The following is a 26,176-nucleotide window of genomic DNA, read 5'->3' as shown; positions in this document are numbered from 1 at the left end:
CCCTGTACAACACGCCAACTACTCTTTTTACTACACTATTCTCTCTCTCTCTCTTTTCAGTAATTTCTTGATTTCAATTCTTCACATTGTTCCTATGTCCAACCAAATCATTCATTCCTACCACCATCACCAGCTCTCTTGCATTCTTTGTTCTCATATAATGCATCTATCACTTTATTTATCCTCCCTCCTGGAAAACAGACTTTGTGAACCTGCTTGTCGATAGCACTTTTAATAATAGAATTTCCAACGAGCTCTATTAAATCATTTGCCACTTCCTTTTTTCTCCACTGTTTCATTTCATTCTTTTGCACTCCAGATTATTGGTAGATACAAGCTTAAATCTCATTTTTTATACACATAATTCTCATTTCTCATCTTAGTTTTTGCATTTGAGTAATCATTCTTCATTCTCTCTTTTGTATTGGCTTCACTTCCGCTTTTATTTTGTCAATCATCCTCAGGTTCAGTCCATCAGGTTATGGTCTCTTCCATTCCCACAGTCACATCCACTTTGCTTTTTCAGTCTCTTCCATATTAACAGTCTTGTTTACCCTTCTGGCTTATACCATTCTCATTTCGTCACTGCTTTTTACCTTTTATCTAATATTCACTCCTTAGTTTCAACTTTTATTTAACTGTCCACAGCCCATTAAAATATCACACTTTCTACAGAACCACATCCCTCCCATCTCCCATTTCTCTTATTCAATCTCTTGACAAAGGCATTTCCCACATTCTCGTACACACACACACACACACACACACTCAACAATGAACCATCTTTGAAAAATTCATGCCCTCACCACATTCAATTTTCATGTTGTGTATCTAGTTGCTCTCACTACCATTTTGGCTTTCATTAACTCTGTTATACAAATTTTATTACCAAGGCTACCATCAACCTTATAATTACTACAAATTCACTCAGTTACTAATTACTAATTAGTAACTTATTACTTATTATATATTAAGTAATATATAATAAACTTATTATATATTACAGTTACTTATTATTAATAAATAAATTTTCAGCAAAATTTTATTTATTATTATTAGAATTACGGGCAACTTCAAGGAGTGCTTAGACTCATCGAGGGAGGCCCTAAACATGTCAAGAACAACTATTCAACATCCACACAGTATCTATCATACTTTGCCTTGAATTCATTCACAGGCATGGCACCCACAACAGACTCTGGCAACTTATTCTACTCATTCACCACTCTCCAAGTAAAAAACCTAGCTCTAATACCTCTACTAACCACACTCTTGCCCAGTTTCCATGGATGGCCCCTAGTCCTCCCACCACCAGTCCTGTTCTGAAAAATATCCTCTGAATTAATCTTATAGAAATCCTTCAGTAATTTGAATGTCTCAATCATATCACCCCTTTTCCGCTTATCAACCAATTTCTGCAACCCACAAATCTTCAACCTGTTCTCATAAGGTTCATTCCACAGACTTGCTATCATCTTGGTCACTCACCTCTGGATCCTCTCTACCTCCTTCCCATCAAGAAGAAACCTAGGTGACGAGATCTGGGCACAGTAGTCGAGATGGGGGTCTTATCAAGGCTCGATACAGAGGAACAATAACTTGCTTGTCTCTGCTTCTCAAAGTATTCTTCAGTAACCAAGTGATTTGATGAGCTGATTTAGCCACTTTTGTAATGTGCCCCCTAAACTTCAACTGCCTATCCACCAACACTCCCAAATCCCTGTCCTTGTCAATCTCCTGGAGTACAGTTCCACCAATGTGGTATACTGCTGCTAATCTTTTCACTCCAAAATGCATAATCTTACACTTTGCCACATTAAATTGACATCCATTCTCCTTACCCCAGTCCTCCAATCTATCCAAATCATCCTGCAAAATTTTGACATCATGTGCATTCACTATTGCTCTATCCAACTTTGCATCATCAGCAAACAAATGAATAGTTCCTCTCAGATCCTTTCCTATATCGTTAATGAACAAATTAAATAGTAGTAGTCCAAGAACAGAAACCTGCGGCACACCACTAGTCACAGGTCGTCTTTCGGACTCTACCCCTGAATAAACTACACTCTGATATCTCTTCATCAGCCACCCTCCTATCCATCTCACCAACCCTATATCCATCCCCATGTGCTGCAGTTTACTGATTAGAATTCCATGTGGTATCCTGTCAAAGGCTTTAGCAAGATCCAGCAGTATCACTGTATACTCATTACCCTTATCCAGTTCAGCCGTCACTGTGTTATAAAATGTGAGCAAGTTAGTGAGGCATGATCTACCCTTCACAAAACTGTGCTTCCCCCATACAGTATCCCATTTTCATTGATTCATTCCTGTATTTTTCTCTTAACTACTTTCTCCAAAACCTTGACAACAACTCCTGATATGCTGATCCATCGGTAATTTGCAACAGCATTCTTGGAACCGCCTTTATTCATTGGAATTATTTTCCCATCTTTCCACCCCTCTCGACTAACCCAGACCCGAGACTCAAATTAAACAAAATAGTCAAAGGCACTGACAATTCTTTAGCCGCTTCACGTAAGACCCGAGCTGGTATACCATCCAATCCCACAAATCTATTCACATTAAGGTTTTGTAATATACTATTCACCTTCGTTTCATTCACCTCAATTCCCATATAAGCCATTGGTTCCTTCATTCCTGCAATATCACCACCTGGATGATTGCAAAGTGCTCGCTCAGTAATTCCACTATATCAACTGATTCAGTTACCTCCCTACCATCGACATTCCTTAAAATCATTCTGCCGTATACAATTTTTCTTTTACTTGCAGCATATCGAAAAAACTGTTTGGTATTCTCTTTAGCTTGCATGGCTAATTTTCTTTCATAATCTGCTTTTGCTTATTAGTAATTTTTAGTAATTATTATTAAAATTATTAGTAATTTTATTCCAATTTTACATAAAATAAAACTTATCTTTTCAGGAGCATTTGGAGCAATGATCTGGTGACTCATAGCACTGCATTTTATTTGTTTTGCAGTTCATTGAATTATTGTAGTGGAGTTGGAATCCTGGTAAACAACAGAGCTTATAAAAATATTCTATCAATAGAAAGTGTGTCAAAAAGAATAATAGCTATTACAATAAACGCAAATCCAAAATTAACAATTATTACATGTTCATATGTACCTACAGAAGCAGCAGAGGATAAAGACAAAGAAACCTTCTATCAAAACCTAACCAGCTATATTACTAAAATATTTGCACACAATTTGCATATAGTTGGAGGGGATTTCAATGTGCAAATCGGAAAAGAAGTAGCTAGAAACACATAAAACATAGGACAGCATACTACCATGACTCAACTAATAAAAATGGCAATATTCTTATGGACCTTTGCAACTCCCAGAACCTGATATCTCTTCAATCAATATTCCCAAACAAATTAGAAAGAAAGTGGACCTGGCAACACCCCAATGGAACTAAGCCTCAAATTGTTCACATCTTAATAAATGTCAAATGGATAAGGTCAGCCCAAAACTGTAGAGCATACAACAGCATAGGATTAAACTCTAACCACAGAATTGTAAATCACAATTAAAAGAGCACCCAAATTGCAGAAAAAATCTCGGATACAATTGGGAAGAATTAAATGAATGTAACAAGGTAAATCACTTTCAGCAACTTACAAAGAACAACCACCCACAAGCAGAATCGAATGATAATACAGACAATGTATTTGAAGCAATAACTAGCATCATTCACCATGCAGCCTCCCAAACATTTCTTCAATCAAACACAAAAGGAGTAGATAAAGACTGGGTAACCAAAAAAAACAAACTCACTGATTGACAAGTGCAATAAAATAAAACACAAAGCAAAAACCCAAGATTCCCTTAAATATATAAATGAACTAAAACAACTAAACATAGAGGTATATGAAGCCCTTCCAAAAGACAAAGAAGCCAACATCCAGGATTTCTGCCAAGAGCTAGAAAACTGTCAAAAATTGCACAAAATAAGAGAAACTTATAAAATAGCCAAATCCCTGAGCACACTGGAAAGAAAACTCAGAGTATTGAGAATCAAGAAATAAGATGGAAACTTGTTTGAAAACATGACAGAAGAACTTGATGAATGGAAGGCACACTTTCAAACTCTGCTGAACACACTAATCTAAACATCGATTTCATCTTGGAAACTATAATACCAGAAACTCTTAGCATCAACTGCGATGATTTCACCATGCAGGAGCTCACAACGGCTCTTCAACAAAAAGCAGGAAAATCACTAGAAATAGACAGTATCACAGCTGAGGCTTTTAATGCACTGCTCTACAAACATCAAAGAACAACTCCTATATATATATATATACAACTTAGCACTTTCATTTGAGAAAGTCTGAACAGTGTAAAGAAGGTCTAATAATCCCATTTCCAAAAAAGGGAACCTGAATAGACCTGAAAACTACAGAGGAATCACACTCTTATCTACTTCACTAAAAATCTACAATAGAATGATATTAAATAGAATTGAACCGCATATAACTCCATTACTTTGTACAAACCAGGCTGGATTCCTAAAAAAAAAAAAAAAACATGGTACTTTAGATCACATTCAATGTATCAGAAGACTAATAGAGGGTTCAAAGGACAAGAACTTACCATTGCTTTTGAACTTTATAGACTTCACTAAAGCATTTGATTCTGTTGATAGGGAACGACTTTGGGAAACATTCAAACTTTATGGCATTTCACCAAAAATTATCAGGGCAATGAAGGCACCCTACCAGGGTTATCAAACTACAGTATTAGTTAATGGAGACAAAACAGACAGTTTTCCCATCACCACAGGAGTCCCACAGGAAGATACTTTGGCTTCATATCTATTCATCATAGTAATTGACTATATTTTTAAATTGATTCAAGTTAAATCTGGAATCCTCATCAAAGACCCATATACAAAGATACACCTTGTAGACCTGAGCTTTGCAGATGATAGAGTCCTCATCGACTCTTACACCGCAGATGCCCAAAACTACTTCAACAGCCTTAGGAGAACTGCAGAAATATTTGGACTAAAAATAAACTCTCAAAAAACAACGATATCAAAAAATCAGGTAGATAGGCACGTCTACATAAATCAAAATGATTACCTTGAGGAAGTAGAAGACTTTGTATACCTAGGAATCACACATTTCAGACACCTTAATAGACATTAAGACAAGAAAACAAAAAGCACTCCACTTCCACAGAAGTATTAAAAAAGAATGGAAGTCGAACCTTATCTTAAAGGAGACGAAGATTCATCTTTACAAGTGCACCAACCAATATATCTTTCTATACGGCTCTCAGACCTGGAACATCTCAACAAAAACAGCAACCAATATTATAAACAGCTTTGGAACTACTTGTTTAAAAAATATCCTGGACTACTCCTGCCAAAACCACATTCCCAACTCTATTATATTAGAGAAAACCCAGCAACATCTTCTAGTCAGCACTGTTCAAAGAAACCAAATAAAATGGCTTGGCTACCAACTCAGACACCCACCCTCTGCACCTTTTGATGTGCTGGTCCTTTACGCCCCTACAGATGGGAAAAGAAAAAGAGGCAGACCCTGAACTCAATATTGGAAATACATCAGCAACATTCTCCCCATTTTCTCCTAACTCTTTGCACTAGAGATCCATCAATTAGCATAATTGACGGATCTCTAGTAATCTCAGTGTACACAGACTCATTTGTTTTAATTTGTTTCTCTATTTATAATTGTTAAATTATAAATAAACGATGATCATGATTCAGTGTATTATGTTTTGCACTATATTGAATATTAATCTCTTAATATGCTTCAATTTATTTTAATTTCATTTAACATCATAATTTTTATTTAAGTTCTTTTTTGTGTTTACTTTCTGTTTAATGCTTTTTCTACAGATACTTCCATGGACATTGTTTATCTGAATTTGTATAATCATGTATGGCACTTGGAAATTATGTAATGAGCCATTTTCTTTCTTCACCCTTTCTTTCATGCTTCTCCTTTCTAATGATTACAAACTGTTGAATTTTACATCCATTATAAATAAGTTTGCTCTTCCTTCTATATCTGTGCTAATGTATTTATAGGTTCTGGTATGATCATGAATAAGATAAATAATTAAGTAAATAAAAGAGTAATAGCTTAAAAATTATAATATTCAAAAATTATTTTCAAGTTTGAAATTGTGTTTCTTTTTATTGTTTTGTAGGGTCACCTTTTACTCTAAAAGTAACTGAACATAATGATGATGCATCTGAAAAGTTTGCAGGAAAAGGAATACAAGATTTGAAAAGAACCTCAGATCTGCACTCCTATCATAGTCCATCTCCTAATACTAAAGTTTTAACTAGTAATGCATATTCAGAATCCAAACATGCAAGTGGATATTCAAAATCTACTCATGAAAGAGAATATGCACATATCAATGCCAATCATAAAACTGAAAATGTGACAGAATTAGTAAATCAACAGAATAAAACAGAATTTAGAGATGGACAAATTTATCAAAACAAAAAACATTCTAGCCAAAATACAAGCAAGGAGTCTAAAACGAATTGGAAATCAGAATCTGCTGATAACATAACCTCGATAAATAAATCTACTAGACTTATTTCCGATATATCTTTGGATGGTTCTGAGGAGATGAGCTTTCATGAAAAGGCAGAACTTATAAATAACAAGCTCATGGCCCAAAGGGATGATATAAAACCTGCAAAATCACCACCACCACCATTGCCTCCTCCTACAGCAAAGAAACCATCTGCAGCTGATGTAACTACCAGAAGTTGGTCATCTCGAGAACAGAAAACAAACAAAACGGACAAAGTTCATAGTGACTCATTACTTTTGCATATGAAAAAGGACAGTGATCTTTATCGAAAGGAATATTCTGAAGGTTTCATAAATTCAGGAAAAGGTCAACATATGCATGCTAGGAAGGAACATGATATAAAAAAGTTAGGACTAGGGGCTAAACCAAAAACCCAACCTAGAATACCTGTTCGTGAGAGCTACAAGGATTCTCATTTAATGTCCAGTACATCATCGTCATCAGAAAATTTTTCTCTTTCAAACTCAAAGTTTGATTCTCAGTTTCTGCAGCAGAAACACTGTCGAGAGTTACCTGAATCCATAAATTCAGCAGCCTTATCTAAAAGCAAAGCAGAAGCTATTGATCTCTTTTCTGTCATTGCTGAAGGTGATGGTTTAAAATTAATACCTGTGAAGCAGCCTGTGACATTTATTTTAGCTGGATCAGGTCTTAGACAAGATGATATTAGGATTATTATTACTGGTAAGTTTTTGATGATTTTATTAATGATAATTATGGTGATTGTAAATATTAAAAGCAATTTAGTGTTTAATGGATATACTTGAGGCTCACCATTTGATCACAAAACATGCTTTTTAGAATCATTCATCAGATGAATTTTTTTTAAAGGCTGAATAAAAGGTGTTCTTAATTAATCTAACTCCTTTTATTTATATAGTGAATATCACTTTGAGGAATCACTTAGGAGTCAAACCTACATAACAGAGACCACTTTCTCCATAGCATTTTCAGGGATACAAAGAACTGACTAGAGTTTTTGAACTAATGTCCAATCCTTTATTTCTTATGGTGCACGTAGTTACTCAGCATCCTCCTGGATACTGAATGAATAAATGAGGATGGACTGGCATATTTTGGATTTGGCCAAAAAAATTGTATTTTGTATTGGTTTAAACTAAAAGAAAATGATGATAATGCCATGTGATTGAAATGTGCCAGCTGTGGTGTGCTTTAGTTAGGGAACTAGGATGAACAGTGAAAAGTCAGCTACTAGAACAAACTCAATATCAATAGAATTCAAGGTAGTAATACTATCAACATAATTTGTTACCGAAACAAAGAAAATGAAAACAAATGAGATTGTTCTAAATGATAAGTATAAGATATTATGTTCAGGCAGTAGTGATCAGAGGAAGGAAAGGAGTAACTATAGTATTCAATATTCTTGAATTGTAGGCAATTTCAAGTAGAGTGACATGGGCAAACATAAATATGAAGAATTGGGCAATGAGACTTCTTTGTGCCTATGTTCCCATACTAAGTAAGAAGTGAAGGAATTTATCAGGTCATTAGAAGGGACAGCTGACCAAAGGAAAAAAAGAAAAGCTAGTTGTCGAAGATCTAAATACCACCTCCAGGGAGTCCAAAGACTTGTCGAGGGAAGGTACCAACTCTACAATTCTCCATCTCCACCAGTCCACCAACTGCAACTACCTTCATCATCTGCACCAATGCCATCTACTTCCGACTACCACTAGTAGTATTTTCACAATCACAAACACCCATCCCACGGCGGGATTCGAACCTGCAGCCTTTTGGCTGGAGAGTGGATACGCTAACCACTCGGCCAACCAGGCCAGCAAAACATACAGATATGTTTTTGGGAAAATTTGAGAAAAGAGCCAAGCTATTAATGATAGATACCTACCATTAGATCATACTAAATCAATACTAATACCCTGTTCAGTCATAAATATATGCACAGATTAATACTAGTAGTATTAGTGACAGATGATGCAAGAAATAAGAAAAATTTCATTGATTATGTTAGTAAAAATATTTTTAGACTAGTTCAAGATAATAGAGTATACAGGAGGATGTGATCATAATAAATTAAGCAATGACATTGTTGAAAAGTATAGGATGTTCCTATTCTTTTATCAAAAATTAAGAATATTTAAAAAAATTAAAGATGTGAAAATGTAAATCCTCTGATATAATTGTCAGTTTTGATTTCATGTCACTCTTCACCAGTTTTCCTTTGACTTACACCCTTGAATATCTGTTTTTTGAACTGACAACTAATGTCAACTTTTAAAAAGTTTGTTATAAATTCTAGATATTTCAGTTTGTTTATGTTATTGTTTATTATATTGTTTGCCTATAATTCAGTGGTTAAATTCAGCCAGGGCCCTGCACCGGAACTTTTTTATGCACTGGGCCCGAACATGGAACATTTTTCTGTTTTGTGACTTTTCTCCCTTTAACGGTAATTATGCCTACATTATTGTTATTATTCAATAACTGCTTACAGTTTTGAATGTGTATATAAAGTCGATATCAACAGTCTCCTGATTACGAATGCATGATGGAAGTGACAGGGAGGTTTGGAGCTTACTATAATGCATTATCTTGCTGCGACTGACAAGCAGACATTATTGCAGCATAGTGTAGCAGAATTTTGACAGACTCATAGCGATATTTTGTCTTTTCTAGTTGGCAACTGTCAATAACCAACAATAGAACAGCAGTTTAGCAGTTGTTTATCAGAGCTCGTGATTGTGAGAAGCACAAAGAAAATTGTGTAGTATTTTTGTGTTTATGTAGGCCTACTATTTCAACTATGGATAAGTACATTATATTAATTTGTAATTTTGTATCGTATTTGTATTTAATGTTTCTGGTGGTGTGGAAGAGAGGGCCTGATGGCTTTAACTTCACCAGAATAAATAAATAAATAAAATTAAAAAAAAAAAAATGTTGCGACAATCTAGCAATAGCCTCATATTTATGATCCTTACTTTAAGGGCCCTGGAGCTTATTCGTTTAGAATTTAACCATTGCCTATAATGGGCAAACAGTATAAACATATTGAAGCAATTTGCCATTGTCTCCTAACTTTATCCAACTTTTATCTAGAACTCATCTCATCTCATCTTCTTTATACCCTCTTTTACCTTGCGGTGTCAAGGGTTTATTAATCATCAGACCTCAAACCATTCACAGGATAAGGTAGTCAGCCCTACTCCCTGGTGTATCCTATGTCCTGCAGTGTTGAGTTCTCAAGGCCGGTTTGCCTGCTTTGCAGGATGAAAAACCCTAGGATAAACTGGAGGAAAAAAACCTACTGTCCACGCCCAAGACCGGCTAACTTGGCTATGACTGAGGAAGATCCTTCAGCTCCTCGCGTTACCGACAGGAATCGAACCTAGGACACTCCTTCCCCAGGCATATGGTTGAGAAGTGCACAGCCCCTAGGCTAACTGTGCGGACTTTATCTGAAACATTTAGAAAAAAAAAAGTATCTTCCTTAAATCCTGAAATTTTCCTTCGTATCTGTATGTGGATGATATCTGTACTATTTGGAATCACACACAAAGCAAGAACTACATGCCTCCTTGCAAAAAAATTATGCTGAAGAAGGTTGTGTTTTACTTTAGGTTGACTGAGGTAAGATCGGAGTTTTGGAAAGGTGGAGATATATGTTTTAACATTAAATTTCTTCAGGATTTTCGCTAGTTTAGGAGAAAGAGAACTTATATATGGTAAGGAGGTGTAGGCTGTTGGATTTGAGTTATCTTCATTACTAAGTTGATTACCTCAGTCAACCTAAAGTAAAACACAACCTTCTTCAATTCCCAGGAGTATACAAAATCATTTACAGTTGCAGCAAACCATATTATGGCCCAGACAGAAAAGTCCATCTCTCTCTGCACCTAGAACATCAACATGACATTTCTTATAACAGAATCCGTGCTAGTGCCCCTATCCAGCCATGTGTTATTCTCGGCCAATACCAATGTTGAAGGATGACAACATCAAATAAATGTAACTCAACTTCAAACATCTATAAATGCTCCGATGAATTAGAAAGACGTATCTTGGAATCCAAAGAAATAGCTCTCGACCCTGCCCATCTAAACAGCAATCTCAGTTACAGCCTGCCTGATTCACATAGCACTGTAATCCAGTTTTGGCGCACTCATGATATCATTCATATGCACAGTGCTTTGTGCCAGAACTAATGCTCAGACTCAGTTTTAAACACAATTACTACTTGTTCTAAACTCTGTTTTTGTCTAAAGTACAATATATTTTTAAGATGTTGTTTTCTCCATGGCACTGTATTAACCTGACTAAGTCGGCATTTCCAATGAAACTAGTAGTGAAACCTTATTAAATCTCTTGTATTTTTTCTCGGTGTTTAAGTCAGTTATTAATTATAAACATGTCATTTAACTGAGTCAGTTACTCTGTAAATAAATATATATATATATATAAAGTTAATTTTATTTTGAGTTATAATAATTTTTGTATTTATGTATTTAAACTTTTTTTTTTTTTTTTAGCACCATCAGGTAGGGAGATACCATTCCATCTGGAACTTCTTCATCCATTTAAATATCAGGTTGAATATATTACTGCAGAAGTGGGAGAACATTTAGTTGATATTCGAATATCAGGTAGATCCTTACCTAGTAGTCCTTTTCATTGTTATGCATATGATGCGGCTCAAATAAAAGTTGGAAAGATACCTAATGGAGTTATAGGAAAAGCTGTTGAATTTGAAAGTAAGTATTTATATAAAACTTATTTAAAAATAGAAAATCAGAAAGATATTTTTTTTTTACAAACCATTTGCATTTGTTGATTCCCATTCTGCTTAAGTTTATATTAAGTTAATTAATGAAATGCCTAAACATGATAATTGAATGCTGCATTATTTAGATCTTTCAGGTTCTAGCTGAATAATTTTATTAAAAATTCTATTCCCCCCTTCTCCCCCACTCATTTGCTTATTCACAATTATTCTCCTCTTGATGTCATTATGGATATGAGAGAAGGAATTTGATTCCCCCCCCCCCCCAATCTGTTATCACCACACAGTCCTCCCAAAAAGAAAGGGACTCTAGTTTTCAGCCAAATGATCAGTATCACTTCTGACACATATTCACAAGATATATATTGTAATAGACTTAACACACTTAAGTTTTCATTATTTGTTTCACAATCAACAGTTTCTTTTCTTTCAGTATTGATTTCTGTTATTTGGAAAGCATCTAATTTCAGTAATTCTTAATTTTCTGTTGCATGGCATTGATTCATTTACTGACTTTTGGATATTTTTTTGTTAACATTGCTGCTTTAGACACTCATTTTGTTAATTTTTATTTTATTTCCAATTCTTTTTAAGTGAATATACCATCTTACAATAGCTTATATATGTTTTTGAATGTTTGCTTAAACAAAATGGACAGGAAGCATTAGCAAAACAAGTGTTCTTTGTCAGGTTAGCAGATAAAAAATAGACCCAAAGGAAGACCAAGTCCTCCCAAAACAGAAAGTGTAGGTGGATTGATACAATAAAAAGTGATTTAGAAGATAGAAATATAAGATCTGATACTGTTGGAATCTTGACAGATAGCAGATTAATTTGGAAGAAAATTGTTGATCGGAAGTTAGTAATGGCGTAACGTTTTCATGTAGTACTACCATAATATCCTGTACACTCCTTGAGGATACATATCAGGAATTGGATGATGATGATGTTGATGTACAATAATAAAAAATAATAATAATAATGTATTGGATGTTGATAGTGTTAAGTTTTCTAATATTATCATGTTTAATATATTTATTTTCATTCTAATTTTCATTGACTCTTATTTGTAGTCTCCTGTCCTCAATCAGCCATTTTATTTTTAACCTGTGTTTCAGATCCATAGATCAGAATTAATTTGAACGGTGCCATGGATATTGTCAGCATATGTTATGTTTAATTTTGCATCTTTTTGCAGATGATGCAAAGTTAGATAGAGCAATAGTGAATGCTTGGGATGTCAAAATTTTGCAGGATGATTTGGATAGTTTGGATGTCAATTTAATGTTGAAAAATGTAAGGTTTTGCATTTTGGGGTGAAAAGATTAGCAGCAGTATATCACATTGGTGGAACTGTACTCCAGGAGATTGATGAGGCCAGGGATTTGGGAGTATTGGTGGATAGGGAGTTGAAGTTTAGGGGACACATCGCAAAAGTGGCAAAATCAGCTCATCAAATCACTTGGCTGCTGAAAAACACTTTAACGAGCAGAGACAAAGAGGTTATTGTTCCTCTGTATCAAGCCTTGATAAGACCTCATGTAGACTACTGTGCCCAGATATGGGCGCCAGAGTTTCTTCTCGATGGGGAGGAGGTGGAGAGGATCCAGAGACACGTGATCAAGATAATAGCAGGACTATGGAATGAACCTTATGAGAACAGGTTGAAGATTTGTGGGCTGCAGAAATTGATTGATTGGCAGAAAAGGGGTGATATGATTGAGATTGAGACATTCAAATTACTGAAGGATTTCTATAAGATTAATTCAGAAGATATTTTTGAGAATAGGACTGGTAGTGGGAGGACTAGGGGTCATCCATGGAAGCTTGGTAAGAGTGTGGTTAGCAAAGGTGTTAGAGCTAGGTTTTTTACTTGGAGAGTGGTAAATTAGTGGAATAAGCTGCCAGAGTCTGTTGTGGGTGCCATGACTGTAAATGAGTTCAAGGAGAAGTTTGATATATACTGTGTGAATGTTGAATAGTTGTTCTTGACATGATGTTGGGCCTCCCTCGATTAGTCTAAGGACTCTTTGGAGGTGCCCGTAATAATAATAATTTCTGTTTTGTTCCATATAACAGTTTAATCATCAGACTCCACAGCCTACCAACTTTGCTGTTTCTGTTATCTGCTTAGATCATTTAACTTTTTTCTTCATTAAAAATTGTGCTTAAGCAGCTAAAATGAACATGGAATACTTACTTTTGCAAGCATTTTTTTTTATTTTATTTTTTTAAATGAAATGAAATGGAAATTTCGAGAGTTGTTTGAAAAGTTTGGTAAATTTCCAATAGTTGGTGACACAATTCGTTCATTCATACCAGTATCGGCATGTATCATCTTTTTCATGACCACTGGCAAAATTTTAGCACGTGCAACATGCATAGTTCTCGTTTGGCAAACATTTAAAATGACCGTGTTTGCATTTTTCATAAAAATGGAGAAAAACGAGTTTCATGCAGTGATAAAACACTTTTATTTGAAGAAGTGGACAACTGCGCAGTTCAAAGTCAAGTCAGATGCAGTTCATGGGGACTCTGCACCAGTATTAAAGACTATTTATTTTTGGATAAATGAGTTTAAACGTGGTCGTAAGTCCATTGAAGATGAAGCGCGCTTCGGATGCCCGACTGAGGTCACTATGAAGGAAACGATTGACAAAATCCATGGTATTGTTATGGAAGACTGCTGAGTGAAAGTGCATGAGATTGCTGAGATTGTAGGCATCTCAAACTGAATAGGTGTATAATATCCTGTATGAAAAATTGCATGAAAATCGTGGCATCCATTGTGCATACAATGGGTGCCACGCAATGTTTGACAATGTTTAATCACAATTCGCATGATTTTTTGCATAGATTCATGACTGTAGATGAAACTTGGATCCACCACTACACACCTGAGTCTAAGCATCAGTCAGAACAGTGGACAATGTCCGGTGAAAGAACACCGAAAAAAGCGAAGACCGTTTTGTCAGCTGGGAAGGTGATGGCCACTGGTTTTTGGGGATTTCCAAGGAATTATCATGATAGACTATTTGAAAAAGGGTAAGACAATAACAGGAGTCCATTATGTGTCATTGTTGGACCGTTTGAAAAAGAACTGAAGAAAAAAATGGCCAAGATTGGTGCACAAAAAAGTGCTCTTTTCATTAATATAATGCACTGTCCCACACATAGGCCATTGGAATGGCATAATTGCACAAATTGAGGTTCGAATTGGTTTCACATCCACCATATTCTCCAGACTTCTTGTTCCCAAACTTAAAAATTTGGCTTAGTGGGAAATAATTTTCTTAGAACAAGGATGTCATCAAGGCTGTCAATGACTATTTTGCACAATTTGAGAAATCCTTCTTTTTAGATGGGATGAAAAAATTGGAAACTTGCTGGACCAAATGTGTAGACCTCCATCGAGGTCTACACAAATAAAGGTGATTTTTTCCAAAAAAATGTGTTTAACTTATTTTTTTATCAAACTTTTCAAACAACCCTCATAAATGGAAAAATTAGATTTCAAACAATTTGCATTGTGTTAGTCAAGCTATCTGTATTTCTTAGCTCTTTGAAATATTGTTTCATATCTTACATTAGTACAATCAGAGTTGACTACTGACAAGTTATGCACTTTCAGTGAATAGTAATGACACAGTTAAAAAAACTTTTACCGTTGAGAATCGTGATCTCAGATATTTGGTTGGTTGTTTTGGGATTTATATCTGCAAGGACAGGAAAGGAAATGCTGCATCATTACAAACATCAGGCATTAATTATCAAGAATTATTAATTCTGTAAATTACAGTTGACTCTCACTATAGTCAATTTATAAGGACCCACAGGAATAGTGATAACAGATGGTTTGCTATAGTGAACATAGGTAAATGCTGTGTTCTTTCAGCACAGCATTTACCCATGTGGCTTTGGTTTAGACTTGCCAGTAGTTTGTTACAGTAGTATTTGTGATAGTGAGAAGCAGCTATATAAAAGCACAACGTTTTGTATTCTGTTTCAACACCACCACCATTATATTGACATTGTATTTTGCAAGAAATGTATTGAAATGCTATCATTTAATATTTTAGTTACTAATATTTTTATTTAACTTTTAGTTGATGGTGCTGATGCAGGATCAGGTAATCTGGAGATTCTGGTTAATGGAGGGCATGTCACTAGCAATGTGAAGAGCCTAGGAAATCATCATTTTTTAGCTTCTTTTATTCCTCATACTTCTACCACACATACTATTGAGATGAAATTTAATGGTTATACAGTTCCAGGTGAGATATATTTGTGGAAATCTTTTATATTTAGATATGTGTTGGAATTGGTTGCTACTTCAGCATTCTTCTGTTTAAATTATTTTTTAAAAATTATTTTAGGTTCACCCTGGAAATGTGAAGTTAGTAATCATACAGATAATATTTTTGCAAGAGGAGAAGCGCTTCATGCTTTTAGTGTAGGTCTTCCAGCATTATTTGAAATTTCTGCTCCAGGATTCTTAAAAGATGACATTGCTGTGATGATTAAAGGTGAGGATCATAATTATCTAGTATATAGCAAACTGTGTATAGGTGCTTTCATGAAAGCAGTGCAGTAATTTTTAAGTTCATCAAAACATATATGCGTGTGGTGTGTGTGTGTGCGTGCACGCGCACACCCACCCACACACACACACTATATATATAGCACATATGGATTTTTTTATGCATTAAATACATTCATTCACCTTGATATTTATTAAATGTAATATATTATGAGGTATGATCAAAAAACTTTTGGATTATATATTTTTTTCTCTAAGATAATTTACGTTTCATTCTATGTTTCTGTTGAAGCAGTTTTCCCTTTCCTTTTAATACATGTTAATACAAGTCCACTCTTGCATCATTGTTGCACATATCATTTTTTATATTCATAAATCATAAATAATTCATAATTCACAATAATTCATAAATTGTGATTCTGTGAAAATACTAGTGGTGGTGGTGGTCATGGTGGGTGGTAGATGGCGTTGGTGTAGTTGGTGGATTGAGTGATGGAGACAGAGTTGTAGAGTAGGTACCCTCCCTTGATAAGTCTTTGGACTCCTTGGAGGTGTCGCATAATAATAATAATGCCCGGCACCTCCATTCACTGATTTTTTAGGCAGACGTGCCTGGATTGGTGTGATGATCGTCACCAGGTCTATGTCTGTCTCGCCAGCCTGGCTGGCCGAGTGGTTAGCGTATCCACTCTCCAGCCAAAAGGCTGCGGGTTTGAATCCTGCCATGGGCATGGATGTTTGTAATTGTCTGTGAAAAAACTAGTGGTGGTGGTAGGCGGTAGATGGCGTTGGTAGTTGTGGTCATTTGGTGGATTGAGTGGTGGCGACAGCGTTGTAGAGAAGGTGCCCTCCCTTGATGAGTCTTTGGACTCCCTGGAGGTGTCAAATAATAATAATAAATAGGATAGTAAATATCTGGCATTGTTTTACTGTAAGGTAGCATGATAAACTCTGCACAGATAGGATGGAAATAATTTATTATATTAAAGTTTAGGCCTTTCAGGATTTTTCTCTGTTCTTTATAATTTATGTACCAGCTAAGAATTCATTTATGTAAAATAAAACTTTCAGTGGTACCAAGAGAAAGGTTTCTTGCCCTTATAAGGTTTCTGTGTGATCTGTGATGAAACCAACAAGTTTGAAACAGCGCTCTTCAAGACCAGCGAAATCTTAATCTAATGTACTTATGAAAGCTGAATTGGACAGAATCCATTGTCTTAAGTAGTGCAATACCAAGGCAAATCTGATACCTAAGGCTGTATATTTGGATTAACTTGTCAATCCTCCAACTTAAAATTTCAAAAGCAAAGTCTGCTGTTTGATATAAAATGATAATGGGTATTTATTCTACTCCACTGAATAATTCATTACGCCAAATTTAAGCCTTTTAAGACTCATCTCTTAATGATTATTAGTATGTTTTGGAGCTTTCTCTATATATGTTACTTCAGTTCATTTTATTTTGAACTACAATAGCTTGTAAATTTGTGGAATTAAACTTACAAAATTAAACTTTTTTAGCTATATTAGGAAGAAATATCATTTTATTTGGAACTGCTTTATCATTTTACGTGTAAGTGTATACTTGGATGGGCCAAAAATCATGTCTTATAAAATCCTAAACTTTGTATCTAATGTCCTGAATTTTTTTTCCTTTACGACTGATGGGTTTTATTCACTAGAAAACAGATATTATTATAGTGGATAATTTATTGTGATGAATTTTTTTTTAGAATAGCTTTGTGGCTATGGGCTATGGTTAGGACTCTTTGGTAGTTTGTTATATATTGAGGAATGTTTTTTTTTATAATGCAGTTTGCTGTAATAGTATTCGCTGTAGTGAGTATTAACTATAGCATTATATTGCTGTTCAGGTTTTTAAACAGTAGCCAGTCCATTTGATGTCCATGTACAGCAATAAACTGTCGTTGAATCCCTTGTCAAATCAGAAGAAAATCCAATAAAAAGCATTGTGCACATAGTACTGATATCACTGTATCAGAAAATAGGTTAGAAAAATGAAAATGGGAGGGTATATTTTGGAAAAACAGGGTAATCAGACTATCAAACACCAGAGCCAGTGAAACCCAAATTAAAGAAGATTTTTTTATTTTTTTTTAAATTATTTTTTTTTTATTGGGAGACTGAAACAACAAAAATAAATCCTGCAAGACAAAAGACCAACCTGAAATTATCAGGTAGAACCATACATCATGATAATCTTAATTCATGTAGGTCACCAGAGTCTATGAAGTTTTGAAATTTGGTTTCATGTTGGTATCAAGGACTTAATACCCGGACTTAACTTCAAGTGAAGTTTTATTTTATCCCATAAATTATTACCTATAGGAACATCAGAGAATGGTAACTGGTTTCAAACGGCATGACTGTTCATTTATGGAAACTCTAGGTTCATTGTTGTGAATAATGTATCCTAACATCAAGCTGGATACTTACAAGATTGACCATAGATAAGTGTCCTCTAATGTCTGTTTGTAAAAGCTAATTATCTTAAATAATTCTGGTTTTATTCAGAAAGGATTACTTTTCAGTCACTTGTGTATTGCAGATGTTGAACTTATGACTTCCCCCAACAAAAGGTTGTAAATCAATAGTTCATTATTACTTTGGGTACTAAAGAAGAATTTTTATTTTTTAAATTTTATTGATTTAAAAATCCTTTAAAAAATTTTATTTTTTATATAATCTGGGAAATCCTGGTGTAAGAGACCATGGAACTTTTTCAAGCCACTTCAGGCCTCCAGCAAGCAGCATTGGTCTTACACTAGGATATGAAATTCATCTCCTGCCTAGAGACAACCACAAACAATCTGTGCCAATGGCAGGATTCCGACCTACAGCCTGCTGGTTGGAGAGCTGGTATGTTAACCGCTCAGCCAACCTATCAGGAAGGCTGGCAAACCAAGCCTGCCTGATATTCCAACTAAATTTATGTATCAAGGGAATCATTACCACTTGCCTTTTCATCATGCTGTGTATGGAGTGCAACTCAAAAGTTAGATGAATACCTAATAGAGTTGTAAGAACAGTTGTTGAATTAAACCTTAGTGGTTAATAAACTTTTTTTTAAAACGAAAGCCCCTTATGAGTTCACTATATTGCTCAATAGCATCATCATATGACCTGGACTGAAGACTTGATGATATAAATATTAGATTGTTCATGATTAAGTATTGATAGACTGCTGTTAGTAGAATACTGTTAAGGAGTTATGTGATGATACAGTTAATTGGCAATACAAACAAAAGTGCTCCTTGAAAAGTTCTATGAATATTTTATTCTTTATCACTTATTCCAAAGTGATCTAGGACAAGTAAGGTAAGTACAATGTTTGAGGCAGCTGTATAGTTTCCTGCTTGATGAAGAATAATTTTTATCCATAAAACAAACTAAAATACTATTTTAGTCCTCTGCCATTACCCAAATTAAAACATAACCCCACTTAAATTATCATTTCATTCTCATCTTTTGAAACAGATTTCAAATGTAATAGCTTTACAGACTTGGGTTTCAAAACAGCAATATAATAGTAAATAAAAAATTGTTATTTAGAGTTTATAATTCAAAATCCATGTTAATATTCTAGATAACTATTCTAGAATGTTTTCATAATTTTCATAATTTAGAAATATTGATAAATTATTTATTCAAATGAAATGAAATGTGCAATGTTAAATTTTTTTCTCATGCTGATGCATAACAAGAATGTTATTGTGAGGTAGACAACAGAATAGAACTAGGATATTGATTTGTATATGTAATTGTAGGCATAAATTTAAGAAAGAAGGAAAGGAGGGGGAGGCCGCAGTTAAAAGGAGGTTACAGTTTTTGTTCAGCAAGGAACTTACCTCACATAGTAGCGAACAAATTAATCTGAACAACCAAATTTTTATAAAGTTTTTGGTTTGGTGTTTATTTCAGTTCACAATAATTTTAGTTTTGGTTTCGGTTTACCATTTTTGGTTTTAGTCACTATTTTGGTTGAGTGCTGCATGTTTTAACAGTTTCAACTGTCTCTACGATTTTCATTAATAGTGTCATGCATTTTTAATAATGTCATGCATTTTTAATAGTGTAAACAAGTTGACATTCATAATGTTGTATTCATTTTGTGTAGCTATAAAATGGATACAGTTCCAAGAAAGCATTCAAAAATATGTACTCTTTCTCAGCACACATCCATGACTCAAAGACAAATTGGCAGTCTTTGGGTCAGTCAAATGAGTGTGGTGTTCGTTTGGATACCACTGATGTGATTTTAAAGAGGTTTAGGGAGACCGGTACCTTTTCTCCTGTCAAAAAAAGGAAAATGTGAGCAAGAAAGAAACCTACACTTACTCAAGATTGTTTTCTAGTTAGGAAAAGTAAAATGAATCCAAGATTGTCTGCTGTAGGTGACAATCCTCCCTGCTTCCATCAAAGATTGTTGGAAGCAGGGAGGACTGCCCACAGACCAAAAAAGAAACAACTGTTAACGATAAAGACTCCAGTAGGCAAAAGTGTTCAAAGATTGGATGTTTAGCAGCGGAAGAAGGTCATATTCTCAGATGAGACCTATTTCTTTGTCTAAGTAGAGAGAGAGAGTACCGTATGTTTACAAATCAGCTGCTGAGAAAACTTCTCTTATCCCCCTTCAACAAGTTCCTAAACACCCAGCTAAAAAGATGTTCTAGGGTTGTTTTACACATGACGGTTCAGGATCACTTGCATCTGTTGACAGTATGATGAAAAATGACCAATGTATAAAAATATTGGAGAAAAGAGTGGTCCCACAGATTCAGAAAAAAAAAGAATTCATCTTCTAACAGGATCTTGCTCCATGCCACACTTCAAATAAAAGTGAAAGAGTTCCTCAAAAATCACAACATCCAATTGCTTCAGTGGCCAAGTAAATATCCTGACATCAATCAACCCAATAGAAAATTGTGGGCTTCAGTGAAAAAGAGACTTAGACAATTAAATTGTGATACAAAGGATAACTTAATAGAATTCATTATAAAAGTATGGTTTCGAGATGCAGAAATAAGAAAAAATGTGTCCTATTGTTGGTAAAGTCCATGCCTGAGCAAATTAATGAACTTATTAGGAACAGAGGAGCACACATAAATTATTAGGCAAAGTTGGAGTTCAATTTTTGTATTTATTTTCTTGGGGAATTAAATTTTTTTTCTTTAAAATGCGAGTGTTTGGATTAATTTGTTCATTTTGTGTGAACGAACAGTTGTAAAAAATTCAGTTTGAAATAATTTTTAAAATCCATTTGAAATCACTAGTTAAAAATCATATTCTTAAAAATTCAGACATAATAGTTAGTTTTGATGTTGCCTCTTTATTTACCACTGTACTGCTAATAGACATTCTTGATTTGATCACATCTAAATTTCCCCCTGATATCTTTGAATTATTGAAATTCGCCATGTATGCAGGTTATTTTACATGGGGGAGGAAAAATCTACAAACAGATGACTTGTATTGTTATGTTCCCCCCCCCCTCCTTTTTTTTTTTTTTTTTTACATGGAACACGTTGAAACAAAGTACTTACCACTACGTACAAGCTCCTAGCATGGTTATGCTGCATTGATGATGTATTTGCCATTTGGCTCATACCCCAAACACAGCCAATACATACAGGAAGATATCTACATAAACCATCACATTATCATCCATTCCAACAGTATGGCATTTAAAAACACTTACACACAGAGCTAGAGCCATTTGTTCTAATGACACAGCTCTGCCCACAGAACTCAAATATCTGTGCCATACTTTCTTGGCCAAAGGCTACAATTCCAACAAAATATATAAAATACTACATAATCCCGTTACTTCTCCTTCCTCTAATACACAGGAACACAACATTACCATTTCTATTCTCTACATTAGAGGTATACATCAGAAAAGATAGCCAAAGTACTAATGGAACATGGCCTTCACACCACATTCAAACCTCATGTTAAATTAGAAACTCTGATCCACTCGTCTAAGCATAAACTTCACCCTCTAGCACACTCTAGAGCAGTGGTTCTCAAAGAGTGCGCCAGGGTGCACTGGTGTGCCCTAGAAGATTTCCGGGTGCGCCCTGTGGTATTCCAGAGAAATATGTGTCCAGATATAAAAATAAATATAGTTACTCTATTATACCTTTTCATTACAGATATACCGCTCTTTTTGTCAACACATCATTATTATGTTAATTAACAGCAGTTTTTCTTGCAAAGAGAACAAGAATATGGTTTATTCTTGTTGTGTATATTACTGATTTTAAAAGTGTTGGAAGTGGATGTTATGTGCATATTACTTATTTTCAGATAAATACACCCAAATAAAATGGATAGATTTCTCAAAAAGAAGCGTGATATTGAAGAATCAGATTCTGGAAGTGAGCAAAAGTTAAGTGCAAGTAAGAAAGCAAAAGCGCGGCCTACTCGCAAATATAATGAAAGTTATTTAAGCTTTGGTTTCACTTGTACCGGAAATGAAGATCATCCTTTGCCGCTATGTTTAGTATGTGGATGTAAAATGGCAATTGAATCATTGCTTCCTAGTAAATTGAGTAAACATTTTAAAACTATACACTCTAATTTACAAGATAAATCTGTAAGTTTTTTCAAGAGATTGTCTAAACAGCAAACAAAAGCGGCAAATTCTTTTAAAATTATAATGACTGTTTCTGATAAAGCTCAAATCGCTTCTTATCAAGTCTATCAGAACTGATAGCAAAAAATATGAAAGATCATACTTTAGATGAGTCACTTATTTTGCCTGCATGCAAAAAAATGGTCATGACAATGCTAGGAAATGAAGCAGCAATGAAAATAAGCAAGATTCCTCTGTCCAACGATACAGTTCACAGGTGTATTATAGAAATGTCTTCTGATATCGAGAAAAATGTATGTAGTAATAAACTTCAGTATTCAAATTTTGCATTGCAAGTTGATGAGTCAACAGACATTACCAACAAGGCGCAACTCTTAGCATTCGTCCGTTTTATTAATGAAGATCAAATAGTAAATCAGTTTCATTTTTGCAAAGAATTAAGTGTGTCTACAAAAGGTGAGGACATTTTTAACATTTTGAATAGCTATCTTGATAAATGGCAGTTAACATGGAAGCCGTGTGTAGCCATTTGTACAGATGGAGCCCCTTCCATGGTTGGCTGTGTTAAGGGCCTTACATAATTTTGTAAAAAAACAAAATGAGAATGTTGTTGTAACTCACTGCTTTCTTCATAGGGAGGTCTTGATGGCAAAAACATTGGGAGAAAAATTAAGAGAAGTTTTAGATCAAGTTGTTCAGATGGTTAACTTTATTAAAACAAGACCTGTCAAATTGTGTTTATTCAAAAAGTTTTGTATCGATATGTATTCACAACACAGACGGCTGCTTTTACACACTGAGGTGAGGTGGCTGTCAAGGGGGAAAGTACTTACACATATACACGAGCTACGACAAGAACTTCTTGCGTTTTTTGAAGAGATGAAACGATTACATTTTTGTAACCTCCTTCGGTGCGAATTTTGGATTGCCAGGTTATAGTATTTGGCCGATATATTTTAACAGCTCAATATTTTGAATACTAGCATGCAAGGGAAAGAAGAAAATATTCTCACATCCACTGACAAAATGAAAGTGTTTCAGAGAAAACTACAGATTTGGAAAAGAAAAGCTGTTGAAGGTAATTTGGAAATGTTTCCATTGGTAAGTAACACTTGCATAAATGAAACACTTCCAATAATAGTTGAACATTTAACAAGTTTAGAAGAAAAATTGAGTTCTTATTTCCATCACTTAACACTGAACAATACGATTGGATTAGAAACCCATTTATAGAAGCTTCAAGTGAATTTGATTTAACATTAACAGAAGAAGAACTGGCAGCTATATCCACTGATCGTGGATTGATGATTAAACATAAGGAATTGTCTCTTGAAGCCTTTTGGATTTCTATAAAAGAAGAATATGTGTCAATATCTAAAAAAGCTTTGAACATTTTACTACAATTTTCAACATCATATTTATGTGAATTAGGATTTTCTACCCTCACCACAATTAAGTGTAAAAAGAAAGGAACTCTTCAATGTATTGATGAGGAAATGAAAGTTTGCCTTGCAAATATATGCCCAAACATTGAAGCAATCACTAGGACACATCAGGCTCATGTTTCTCATAAACACACGAATGAATAAACTTAAGGTATGTTTCATCTTATTTTTTTTTTATCGCATTATTTTTTTTCTGTAATATTTGACTTAATTATTATAACATATTTCTCAGAAATTTGTATTTAGTACGCCTACAATTATTTGCAGGATTTTAAATGCGCCCCGACTCCAAAACGTTTGAGAACCACTGCTCTAGAGTGTATGAAGTTCTTTGTGACTATGACTTGGCCTAATATGGGTACACAGGAAGATCTGTTGACATCTGGCTGGAAGAACATAAAAAATACATTCACTGTTACATCTCTATTCACTAACATCCCTGTGGAGGAAGTCATCAACATTTTGGGAAGTTTGCTCCCACATGATATTACTTCTATGTTCCGTCATTGTTTAACATCAAACTTTTTCGTGTGGAATAAAACCATACATCAGCAATTGACTTGCCTTGCAATGGGTAGCCCCCTCTCTTCATCTTGTGCTGATCTCTTTATGGAGGATTTTGAAAGTAAAATCTTATCTCTAGTAGACCCTAAACCCACAGTATGGTGGAGATACGTGGATGATATCTTAATTGTTTGGAACCACACAAAAAAGACCTGTTAGACTTTCTAAACAAGATCAACTCTTTACACCACACAATCAAATTCACTCTAGAACTTGAAAAAGATAACTAATTACCATTTCTGGACACTTTAATTAAGAAGCTAACGAATGGTGGTATCAAACTCTCAGTTTATCACAAACCTACCAATACAGGACGTTATTTTCATTTCACTTCTTCCCACCATATTTCTCAGAAACTTAGCATTGTACACATGCTGAAGAACTGTGCCTCTCTCCTTACAACAGATCAAACAAGACCTCCAGGAAGAACTATCCCTGATATCTAACAACCATACCATGAATGGATTTCCTCAAAGACTCTTCCACAAGATACTTTTTTCCGACCCCCAACAAAGACGAGATGACATACGTTATATTTCTACCATCGTCATTCCATACTTAGGGACAGTTTTGAATAATATTGCAAGACTCCTTAGACCACACAAAATAAGAGTGAAACCTACAGAAACGATTAGGCAATTCTTAAGATCTCCAAAAGATAGCCATCCTTTCTTCAAATATGCTGGAGTTTACAACATACCCTGCTTGTGCGGCTTGAATTACATCGACCAGACTTCAAGGAGCCTTGAAATTAGGCAAAAAGAACACATTGGTGATGTCAATAATAACAGAGAAGAAAAATCGGGGTTAGCTTTTCATTTCTCAAGAACGAACCATATAGAGTGGGATAGAAGCACAGTTCCTTACATAGAAGAGGACTTCTGCTCCTGAATTTTTAAAGAAGCAACAGCAGTTGCCTGCTGTATACAAAACCTTAACAGGAACCAAGGACTAATCTTGCCCGTGATCTGGAAGACTCTTATTAGACTGTTAACTCACCAGAACTGAATTACAGTGCCAACTATAGAACGTTCCTAAATAACAACAAGTGAGATCATGCACACACTATGCATTTATTGTACGCGCTCTGTTCTTTGTTTAATATAATTGGAATCGGTTGATTATAGTTTGTAACAGTTTTTTACTTTTCAGTGCCTTACATCAGTTTTGTAAAGTGAAGATGCCAACAGTTGGTGAAACTAGTTGGTATAATATAGTTGTTTATTATATGTACTTGATCAATATAGTCCCATTAGAAGTCATTCCAAATACATTCACTAGCATTATTATGGCAATCAGGACTGGCAGACCATGCTTTGGACACCCCTTTACACAGGATTAGATGGAAGAAAACTAATATGCTATTTAAAGTTTTTACAGATCCAAAAGATTATTTTTGAGTCAGTCATGGCTATGAAGAATTTTCCTAACCTGAACAGATATGGTTGTATTAATTTGCCAAAAATTTGGGAGACTGTTATCTTAAGAGCAACTTCCAAATAGCTGCAATTTTTTTTTTTTTACAACATTAGAGGGTGCCAAAATAAGACTTTAGATCTTTTGTCTGTTACAATTGTATTGTTTCAGTTACTCACTGTCACATATACATGCTATGTTGTGCT

General features: G+C 34.7%; 1 protein-coding gene across 1 annotated transcript in view; it reads left to right on the top strand.

Moving 5' to 3' along the window:
- The window catches only part of jbug (filamin-type immunoglobulin domains fbug), an 879,391-nt gene that overhangs the window by 296,528 nt on the left and 556,687 nt on the right, over nucleotides 1-26,176 (top strand). The window contains exons 12-15 of the mRNA XM_090401914.1: nucleotides 6,223-7,308; nucleotides 11,136-11,357; nucleotides 15,493-15,660; nucleotides 15,763-15,912. Coding sequence (XP_090258040.1) covers nucleotides 6,223-7,308; nucleotides 11,136-11,357; nucleotides 15,493-15,660; nucleotides 15,763-15,912 — 1,626 coding nt within the window. The remainder of the gene's footprint in view (nucleotides 1-6,222; nucleotides 7,309-11,135; nucleotides 11,358-15,492; nucleotides 15,661-15,762; nucleotides 15,913-26,176) is intronic.

The sequence above is a fragment of the Typopeltis vanoorti genome, chromosome 12 (assembly GCF_054136105.1).
Source record: "Typopeltis vanoorti isolate ZY-2024b chromosome 12, IOZ_Tvanoo_1.0, whole genome shotgun sequence".
Classification (NCBI taxonomy): Eukaryota; Metazoa; Arthropoda; class Arachnida; order Uropygi; family Thelyphonidae; genus Typopeltis; species Typopeltis vanoorti.
The sequence above is the reverse complement of the archived record's forward strand: the minus strand, read 5'-3'. Positions and strand labels throughout refer to the sequence as shown.